Source organism: Barbus barbus (assembly GCF_936440315.1).
Source record: "Barbus barbus genome assembly, chromosome: 22".
NCBI classification, from domain to species: Eukaryota; Metazoa; Chordata; class Actinopteri; order Cypriniformes; family Cyprinidae; genus Barbus; species Barbus barbus.
The window spans coordinates 4,612,741-4,623,797 of record NC_136750.1 but is presented as its reverse complement, the minus strand read 5'-3'; the positions used below and the strand labels follow the sequence as shown (position 1 = coordinate 4,623,797).

The following is an 11,057-nucleotide window of genomic DNA, read 5'->3' as shown; positions in this document are numbered from 1 at the left end:
AAAGCCGTCCAATGAAAAAAGAGAGCGTGCCAATGACGACATTGCACGCCACACAAGCACGTGTATGCACGTATAGCCTATGTTTCATATAAATAATATGTAATATATAAAACATATTTATGATATAATACAGAAATGTAACCCTGGACCACAAAACCAGTCATAAGTAGCACAGGGTCAAAATGATCGATATTTATTTTATGCCAAAAATCATTAGGATATTAAGTAAAGATCATGCTCCATGAAGATATTTTGTAAATTTCCTACCGTAAATATATTATATCTTAATTTTTGATTAGTAATATGCATTGCTAAGAACAACTTCAATTGGACGACTTTCTCAGCCAAATATTGCCCTATCCTAACAAACCATACATCAATAGCGTATTAAACACCTCAATTTAAAAAACAAATGGACCCTTATGACTGTTTTGTGGTCCAGGGTCACAAATTATATACAATCCCCTTTCAGAGTTTCTGCAAAGTCTGAATTTCATAAATTAAGGCCTAAAAAGGTCTTAAATCAGAAAGTCTTAAATACATCAATTAATTCTTCCTCAGTATTTTTCTAATTAAGACACAGATTGAACATGTGAAGTGGTGTTTTCTGAGAACTGGACTAGACAGGACTTGCAGAAAGTGCTCGGCGCTGATAAGTCATGGTTTTGTCTCACCAGGAGCGATGGTCAGGCTTGTGTTTATCATTAAAGGAGTGAGCGTTACACCGAGGTCTGTAGTCTTGAACGGGATTGATTTGGAGGTGGAGGGTCCATTATTTTCTGGGTGGATGTGTCACAGCATCAGACTGAGCTTGTGTTACAGGGAAGACCTCCTCCTCCCTCATGTGGTACCCTTCCTGCAGACTCATCCTGACATGATCCTCCAGCATGACAGGGCAAATCTGAAGTTTCAGTTTCTCTTAGTTGTTGAATGTTCATAAATTTAGTATAAGAGTGGATACAGTTGATTAAAACCTCACAATAATCCACACGACTCCAGTCTTTCAGTTAGTGTCTTGTGAGGTGAAAAGCTGCGTGTTTGCAAACGTTGCTTCCAGCTAAAATACAAGTCCTTTATCCATATTGCTGCCTCCAGTGAAAAAGTCATGTTGTCTGAATTAGAAGAGAAATATGCACAGATTAAGCACTACGGGGGGTTGACGTGTTCACTGGATTCTTATGAACTGGTATTTTGGCCAGAAACAAGGGTTTAAGTTAAAACATCCTTAAGATTGATTACAAACACGCAGATTTTAATTGATTGACTGGATTTGTGTGGATTAATGTGATGTTTTTATCAGCTGTTTAGACTCTCATTCTGATGGCACCCATTCATACATTGCTACATTTCTCCAAATCTGTTCTGATGAAACACTCATCTACATCTTGGATGGCCTGAAGGGGCATTGTCAGCAAATTTCATTTTGGGGTGAACACTTCCTTTAAAGAAGCTTGTGGCTACACCACATACTGACTGTTACTTTTGATTTTCCAAGTAAATAAAACAGTTTTTTATTGAAATGTATATATAAAAAATATTGAAATGTTTCATCATGAAACCATTATTAAGTATGTAAATGTAATTCATGCATATTTTATATTACTCTAAATATTTTTATATTTCATATTTAAAATGCTTTCTTTTTTTTTTTTTTATTGTGAACTGAAATCAGATATAAGAACATTCATGCATTTTTTTATACTGATATAAAAACAAGTAGAATAAAGACGACAAAAATGACACCAACATGGAAGTAGTGAATTTATTGATGTTTCCCACCTGTAACCAAGAAGCCATTTTCCACTGGATTCAACCATATTTTACTTCTAATATATGAACTTTGTATTATTTTCCCCTCACCCCTATGACCATTTCCACAATCAAGCAGGCAATGATAAGGTCCAAGATTGGAGCCATTTAGGTGCATAGTGAAAGTCACATACAGAAATACTGTCACAGGAAGAGGGCAAAAAAAGAAAAGAAAAGAACAAAACTTAAAAATATATATCATAACATCTCATATAAGAACAATGCACACTACAGGTTGTCCTTGATAAAAGCCATGATTGCAACATCAACTATACAGGCATACAAAGACATTACTAAGGGGGAAGAGAGAGAGGAAAAAAAAATGGACTCAATTTTTTCCTTGCCTTGCATCGTAGTGGACATGCAAAATATTTCTTACACTTGCCTTGGCCTCCAGCTGGGTAACTTTAGTGTGTTTTTTCATTTAACCATTGTTTTCAAGGGTATGTCCTTGTGGGACTTATGCTATAAACTCTATATATATATTGTAGTATTATAATTACAGTCGACTTTATGCTCTCTTTGATTTAAGCAATGTGTACAAAGTATTGCCACACGATAAAACTCTCCATGGCAGTTCTCATTAGGCAGCTATGAAATAAAAATACAATATAACTGTGATAAACCTAAGCTGAATGCAACATTTCATCAGGCCAGATTTACTAGGGAGCGTTGGAGTGTGTTCATGTAACGGCAGGAAAAATAACATTCATTCCGAGTAAAGAGACATTTTAGTGCGATATGGGAGACTGGAGGCCCCTAACCTTGTGGCCCTTCCAACCAATTCGCACTGACCATGTGCAGGGGCCGAACCGTTTATTGGTCCAAGTATATGACACCATAACCAAAAGATAAAAACAAACGAAAGTAATGTTACTGAAATCGGGCACCTCTACATTCACAATCAGCCAAAATATCTGGCAGGCCGTCACGCCATTCAGTTCGAACCATTCATCGTATCTTACAATGGCGATGGTATCAGATGTTTGGACCGGGAATATCAGTCCTTAAATCTCAAAGTTTAAACCTGTAACCCAGCCAAGATTTAAGCTCTGGGAAAAAAAAAAAGAATAAATTTACCATCTACTTTTTCTATTTATGTATATTGTGTGTTTTTAATAATTATAAAGATATTAATGATTTTCTTTTCATATTTTCTGATTCACTATACATTTAAGTCATTACAAATAACCTTCATATACAAGCGATCTATTTAAAAGAAGTATATCCGGCGGCCAGCGATGGTGTAGAAAAACTGCTGTTTCATTTTGATTGTTTCAGCTTTGCTGTACCTCTATAGACTAGATCTGAACAAAACTTTATAAAATTAACATTTAAAACAACATTACAATACGTTCCGATTTCAATTACGGAAAATCAATTCCAGGCTAATTTGCAGAATCACGTTCTCCTGATTTAAAACAGTTGACTTTAAAATAAAAAATAAAAAAAAGTTACAAGAGCAAAAAATTGCGCTCCATGGTACAACAGTAGCAGTATTTGAAGTAGTAGTATTAATAAACCATTGGTTTTTTTATTTATTTAAATGAACCAGAATATGCATTTCAAATGCATGAAATGATTTGAGAGCAGTTTTATAATTGGTCAGTAGTATGTTCACCTCTTTCTAGCTCCACAGCGCCCCATGAAGGCTATATCTGCATCTGTTCCAGGTATTTGTAGGTGGGGTTTTCGTAGCCGTGGTTCTGCATCTTGCTCAGGTGACGTTCTTCTGGAGTTAGCATAGGATCAACCTGAAACACAAGAGGAAGAGTTAATGCATCAGTACCTACAACATAAGCATCTTTAAGGCATTTTCATTTTAAATGATCACTTGTGGATTCTTGTGATCACTGCTAAAAATACATACTATCATAACAAAATTAACAATTCGTCTAACTCTCACATGCTCTTTAAAACATTTTCCTCGCTCATTTGTCCACCTCTTCCCCCTTCTTCATCACCTCTAAAAGCTGACGACTTTGCCACGTTCTTCATTAATCAAATTAAAACCATCAGTGCACTTTTTTCACACCACAATCTGTCAAGCACATCTTACCAGCAAACATACACTCGTTCACATCCTTCTCTTCACTCTCTGAGGCAGAAGTCTGCAAACTCGTCCTTTCTAATCATCCTACTACTTGTCCGCTTGATCCTATTCCATCTCATCTCCTTCAAGTCATTTCTCCTGCAGTTGTACGAGCACGCACATCACCATTCCTTCACACTGGTGTTTTTGCCTCAGCATTTAGACAGGCTCGTTTAACCCCACTACTTAAGAAACCCACCCTTAACCCATCTCTTTAAGAGAACTACAGACCGGTTTCCCTTCTTCCTTTCATTGCCAAAACAATAAAAAAACGAAACCGCCTTGCTCTCAGTTGTTGAAGCCCTAAGACTTGCAAGAGCGGATTCCAAATCTTCAATACTTATCTTGCTGGATCTATCCACTGCTTTTGACACAGTTAACCACCAGATCCTCCTGTCAACCCTATTGGCAAAGGGCATCTCAGGAACCGCACTCCAGTGGTTTGAGTCTTACCTCTCAGATATATCTTGGAGAGGTGAGGTATCCAAGTTGCAACATTAACTACTGGGGTGCCTCAGGGCTCAGTTCTTGGACCACTTCTCTTCTCTGTCTACATGGCATCACTAGGTTCTATCATTCAGAAACATGGCTTTTCATATCACTGCTATGCTGATGACACTCAACTCTACCTCTCATTCAATCCTGATGATCCGACAATAGCTGCTCGTATCTCAGCGTGTCTAACAGACATTTCTTGCTGGATGAAGGACCATCACCTTCAACTCAGCCATGCCAAGACAGAACTGCTTGTGGTTCCAGAAAAAAAACATTGTTTCATCACAATTTCACCATCCAGTTAGGCACATCAGACATAACTCCTTCAAAAACAGCCAGAAACCTTGGAGTTATGATTGATGATAAGCTGACTTTCTCAGACCACATTGCTAAAACTGCCCAACTCAATCAGAGCAGCTGAGTCCTTAGCTATCTTCAAGAATCGGCTAAAAACACATCTCTTCCATCTTTATTTGAACTCTAGCTCTCTCTATTCTAATTCTATTCTTTAAAAAAAATAACCAACACTAGCTTTTCTAATCTTTTTGTATTCTATCGGTTTTCTTTTTATTTATATAATAAAAAAGACCTTGCTACGAGTACTGCGTTAAGATAACTGACACTTGCACATCATTGCTCTTTTGTTGATTTTGATTGCTTCCATTGTCCTCATTTGTAAGTCGCTTTGGATAAAAGCATCTGCTAAATGATTAAAATGTAATGCAAATGTTTTTATCAGCTGTTTGGACTCATTCTGACGGCACCCATTCACTGCAGAGGATCCATTGGTGAGGAAGTGATGTAATACTAAATTTCTCCTAATCTGATAAAGAAACTCATCTGCATCTTAGATGGCCTGAGAGTGAGTACATTTTCTGCAAATTTTCATTTTGGAGTTAACAACTGCTTTCAGAAATAAGTTGTGCTGCTTAACAATTTTATGGAAATCGTGAGATTTTTGATGAATAGAAAGTTCAAAAGAGCGGCTTTTTTTTAAGTTTTCAAAAATGTTACTGACATCAACCCTTTCAATGGCTGTGTATATCCATTAAATATTTTATATAAGTAAATGTATATAAACTCGAAAAGTACTAAACTTTCCTTTGAACCTGCTCGTCCTTGCGTGCTCTGAGTAAGGGCATTATCCTTCCCAGCGATTGAGAGAGTCAGTCAAGCCTGTTTGTTATACTCCTCAAGGTTGCATTGAAAACACTAAGAGTGAATAATGGAGCGTCATGTGTGACCGTTAGCTCACCTCAACAATGCCGTGACTGATGGTGCCATACTGCCTCTTCCTCAGCAGCACCAGACTGATCACAATCACGGTCGCTATGGTCACTGCAATCACCAGCAGGCCAATCAGAGTGCTGCTTCCAAAGCTGAAATCATCCACCAGGGGGCGGAACGTCTCCTGCTCTGATCCACGGCTGAACTGTGAGGGAAAAATAAAACACCAGTGTTATTTACACACCAAAAGCACAAAGAGCCAAGACAAGCACTGTTAACAGACATCTTAAAGAGCTGTCGATGCCGTTGAAGCAGGGGAGTCATACTGTAACTATGTACAGTGAGGCAAGAGTTGTTGTGCCATAATTGGTACCAAATGAGAATGGAAAGAATTTACTACAGAAAAAGAGATTCTCTAAACATTTTCTGATGTTTCATCACACTCCACATGAATATAATTTCAAAATCACAAACAGCATAAACAATGTCTGACATGTAAATCAAGCCTGAAACATGTTCATACTGCTCTTTTCCAGCATTCACTCAATCAGTCATACAGTTTATAATGATAAAGCTATAATCTCAACTACCACTATAATGTTTTAATAGTTATTCAAATTCATTTAAATAGAGATGTCCATAATGTACTAAAATGATAATGGCTTATGGCACAAAGGGAAAAATATCTTTGCAATCACTTTCAGGATTAATTTTTCAAGCCTATGATATTAAAGCACTGACAGCTAATCAAAATCTACCAACTTTAAAGAACTTAAGCATTTAAAGGAATAGTTCACCCAAAAATGAAAATTTGGTCAGGCCATTCATGATGTAGGTGACATCCATGTTTCTTGGTGATTCATAAAATGCAAGTCTACAGTCACTTTGAGAGTCAAAAAAGCAGTATCAGGCAACACAAAATAACCATAGGTCTTGACAATATATTGAGGTCTTCTTAAGTGAAACTATCGATCTGTGCAAGAAACTGAACATTATTACTTGTAAACCATAGACTCAGGCAAACAGGGAAGTCCAGGTCTTCCCTGATATGCTTTTTTGACTCTCAAGAGCCTATAGCTGCTGACTTGCATTTTACGAAATCACCAAGGCACATGGTTTTAGCTGGAAATCTTCTTTACTGTTCCACTGAAGAAAAACAGTCACTTACAGCGGTGGCCAAACTTATTAGAACACTAGTATTTTTTCACCAGCTAAAAAATGGTTTTAAGTCAGTTATTTTTATCTTTTGCAACGTCTCCAAGATGCTTACAGAATAAATATAGATTTCTTTAAGCATCTTGGAGACGTTGCAAAAGACTTGAACCCATTTTTAGCTGGTGAAAATACTAGTGTTCTAATAATTTTTGTGACCAGACCACTGTATATTTTGGATGGCCAGAGGGTGAGCAAATTAAAATTAAATGTATTTTTGAGTGAACTATCCCTTTCAAGTGGCAGATGAATGCAGCGCACGCTTATCCATTGAAATAGTTATTAACATTACCATTCTTAGTATGAACTGGCCTGAAATTATGACAATTTCCATTTTTGGGGAGGACTACTCCTTTAAGAATGAATTTGAGCTTTAACATGAATGAATGTGTTTGGTGGTATCGATCTGCTTCACAAAGTGCTAAATGGACCGAATGTGCACTGACAGCAGTGACTGGCAATTTTCACACACACATGTTTAGTGCTCAATTCCATTTGTGTGAAAGTCTAATGATGACAAATGATGACCCGTATCCACCGGACATGCTCATGCGATCCCATTAAAAACATGCACACGTGCCGTGGAAGCTTGTGGATAAACAATATAAGGTCATAAATGATGTAAAACTGTCATTTGCTCACAGATAGAACAGAAGCAGACTACTACAATAATCCGAGACTGCAGCATTTGACAGTACCATGTATTGAGCACAGGAGGGCACTGTACTTACCAGAGGATCAACACCATTCAAAATCACCTCTTTAACATCCAGAGTCTCATCAATCACCTGTCAACACAGACAGGGCAGTCTCAGTTACTTCCTTGGGAACTGAAGAGTGAGTCAGTGTGTGCGTGATGTGCAGTGTGTGTTAGTTTACTGAAAGGGCATTAGCAAACACTCAAGATCAAGGGAACCAAATGAAAAAGATATTTGAAAAAGCTTATTGATTGGTAACTATTCTGACAATTAAGCTGACTCAGTTATCTGTGGTGGTTATGGTGCTGGTTTACTGCTGTTACAGCAATAGCTGGGTATTAAATACTGTGAGCAAATCCAAAATAATTCATGATCTTTCATACAGTGACTATGTCCTTGTTAGAAAACATGGCCGGTGGCATTTAATGCAGGGAAGAATCATTTTCATCTTGGTATTTTGCTATTAAACAAAACACCTCAACATGTATTGAAAAACATTCAATGAAGGAGCCATCAGAGCATGTTTAAAGGCATAGTTCACCCCAAAAAATTGAAAATTGTCATTATTTACTCATGTCATTCCAAACCTGTATAACTTTTGTCTTCTGCTGAACACAAAAGATGATATTTTGAAGAATGTTGGCAACCCGTTTCAGTTCCCATTCATTTCCATTGTAATTTTGTCCATATACATACTCAAAACATCATCTTCCGAAGAGAAAAAAAAAAAAAAAAGTCACGTTTGGAACCACATGAGGATGAGTCCTTTCTCGAAGGACGGTCTCTTTAATGCAGCTTAGATTCTCACAAACCTCTGATAGCTCCTCTATGTGATTTCAGAGAGGCAAACATGCAGAAATACAGTACAAACAAAACAAGCCGAACATGAGCCACGTTCTTCACAGAGATCATGCATTGCATGTGTCTAGCTCAGCCCTCCACAACCACATGGGCTCTTGTGTGAGCTGCGATTAGGGGAGACTGGAATGTGACTGGGAAATATGTGAACGCGGCATGCAATGAATGCTGGGATATGAATGAAATAAGACTGAAATAGAGCAGATTTGTATATCTGGAAGGATATAGCAGTGACTGCAAGGCAGCGGAAGAAGTGCTAAAGTTTTAGGTAAGGTTAGATTTTAGGCTTTAGTTCATCTATTGATCTTTAAATAAACTAAGTAAACTAACCAATCATGACTCAGCATGTAAATAATATGACAATACAATTTCCTTCCAATACAAAGTCAATGAGAGGATTTAAATTATTACAATTAAATATGAAGTTTATATGGTTGATACTGTTTTATATAAATATAAATGTATTTCTAGCCCCTTTTTTACAATAGATTATATTCCGAAGCAAGTACAGACTGTTCAACCTGCAGTGAGAGGCCAGTGATGGATTGAACTGAAAAATCAAATCTAACATTAATAATGGGTAGGAAAAAAAAAAAATCTTCTTTCAATCTAATACGGAGAAAATATTTTCCAGAAAGTGGTTTCATAATTCTGGCTAATTTTGTGCATTGACAATATAAAAATCCAATTATTTAATTTTGCCAACAATGCAGTTTACCCAAAAATGAAAATTCGCCAGCACCTGTGTCACCAGCACCACACAGATGTGTCGTGGTACTCTTATGAACGTGCATCGAAGACTGACACGGAAGAGCACAAATTGTTGAATAAAGTCGTTGTTTTTGTTTTATTTGTAGTAGAATTAAATGTAGTATTCTCGTAGCTTCATAAAATTAAGGTTGAAGCACTGATGTCACATGGACTGTTATAACGATGTCTTTATATCTTTCTGGGCCTTGAACGTGGTAGTTCTGTTGTGGTCTATGGAGGATCAGAAAGCTCTCAGATTTCATCAAAAATATCTTCATTTGTGTTCCGAAGATGAATGAATGTCGTACGGGTTTGGAACGACATGACTGTAGTTAATTCATGACAGAATTTTTAATTTTGTGTGAACAATCCTAATAATATAACCTTTTTTACAAAGAATAATTGGCTTTTATACATTAAATAGCTGTCTTTATATTTTAAAAGAGAGGTGACCATCATATTTGGGGGTCAAAATATTTGCAAAACCCCAGTAAATGTCAAACTAGTGCTGCCTTGCAAATGCAGTAAAGTCAAATAAATTCATATGGCACAGTTATAACTATGAGACCATAGTTATTCAAGTAAAGTTTACAGAGCGTGTGGTCTTTATTAAGTAAATGTTCATCTAGGTGTATCATGAAGCCGATTCTTGATTTTAATACTAGCATTTAAACTGAATGTGTATGAAAATCTGCATTGTTTTTTGTGTAATTTCAGTCATGAGAGTTGGCGCCAGCAGTTGGCATTGTTCGCAACAGATCAGTGAAGCGTGAGTGGTGTTGGAAGCAGGCTGGTGGGCTCACCACATTTTCGTTGATCTTGCCCATGCTGTTGATGACTTTTTCCTCTGCTCCAATCAGACCATCCAGACTGTTCAAGCCAGAACCTGCAGAGGGAACAACCAATCAGAGACAGGAAGACAAGATGGAATCTTGCATATAGGCATTAATAAAACTCAAATGCTTACAAATATGACCAACAGTAGCTGCAATTAGCTAAATAACCTCAGCTTGTAGCACAACTGCCTTGCAGTTTTATTTAATTTGTTTTCAGTCGGTGGGGGGAACACAAGCTCATTAATTAATTAGTCATGCATGAAGTAGAAGATCAGAGTCCTCCTGGATCAGTCCAGACAAGCTCGGTGCAAACATTCAGCTCAGAGTAAGAGGTGTGATCTATTGTGTCTCTTCCTGGTAGAATTAGCATCTTGGGACATCCTGTGAGCACTTGTTTCCAGTAACAGCTCTATAAATATATATCCTCACCCTACCTATTAAACAATTAAAGTCAACACGAAACTTGATTCATAAACTTGATTGTAATAGCACTTGCACGTTGTTGCTCTTTTGTTGGTTTTGATTGCTTCTTATGTCCTCATTTGTAAGTCGCTTTGGATAAAAGCATCTGCTAAATGACTAAATAAATAAATAAACCATTTTACTTCCATAATGTGACATTTCTGAATGAAACCAATGACTAGATGGTCAAACGTGATCATTCCATACAAGAACCAGGAATCAAAACATTTGAGCTTCTACATGCCAGGAACTCAGATGGCAATCAGGATGTGGAGGCTACTGTTCAAGTGCAAGATGGCAATTAGTTCTAAAATGTGACATTATTACATTAACATTTAAAAGGCCTTAACTATTTCTACACTAAAATGTTGCCTTTTTTTTTTTTTTTTTTTAGTAGTAAGTAGATACAGGGTTTTTATAGTTCATCTTAAAAAAAAAAAAAAAGATTTAATAAATATAATAAAATAAATGTTAAAATAATTCAATAAATTTTTATTTAGTTTAACTTGATATACTAAAATAACCTGATAAAACTAAATTTAAAATAAAAATGGATAAAAATAGGCACATTAAAAAAAATAATTCAAAATAATAAAAACTATAATAGTGTGTCAACGA

General features: G+C 36.6%; 1 protein-coding gene across 4 annotated transcripts in view; it reads right to left on the bottom strand.

Moving 5' to 3' along the window:
• Positions 1 to 1,663: 1,663 nt before the first annotated feature.
• The window catches only part of LOC306888566 (amyloid beta precursor like protein 2-like), an 83,994-nt gene continuing 74,600 nt past the window's right edge, over positions 1,664 to 11,057 (bottom strand). For 2 of the 4 annotated variants that reach the window (XM_079446964.1, XM_079446966.1), the window contains 5 exons: positions 9,945 to 10,027; positions 7,567 to 7,623; positions 5,652 to 5,828; positions 3,431 to 3,563; positions 1,749 to 2,861 (listed from right to left, as the gene is read on the bottom strand). In XM_079446964.1, coding sequence (XP_079303090.1) covers positions 3,462 to 3,563; positions 5,652 to 5,828; positions 7,567 to 7,623; positions 9,945 to 10,027 — 419 coding nt within the window. In that variant the 3' untranslated portion in view covers positions 1,749 to 2,861; positions 3,431 to 3,461. Of the gene's footprint in view, positions 3,564 to 5,651; positions 5,829 to 7,566; positions 7,624 to 9,944; positions 10,028 to 11,057 lie in introns of all 4 variants that reach the window. The other 2 variants (XM_079446963.1, XM_079446965.1) reach the window with 1 other exon arrangement.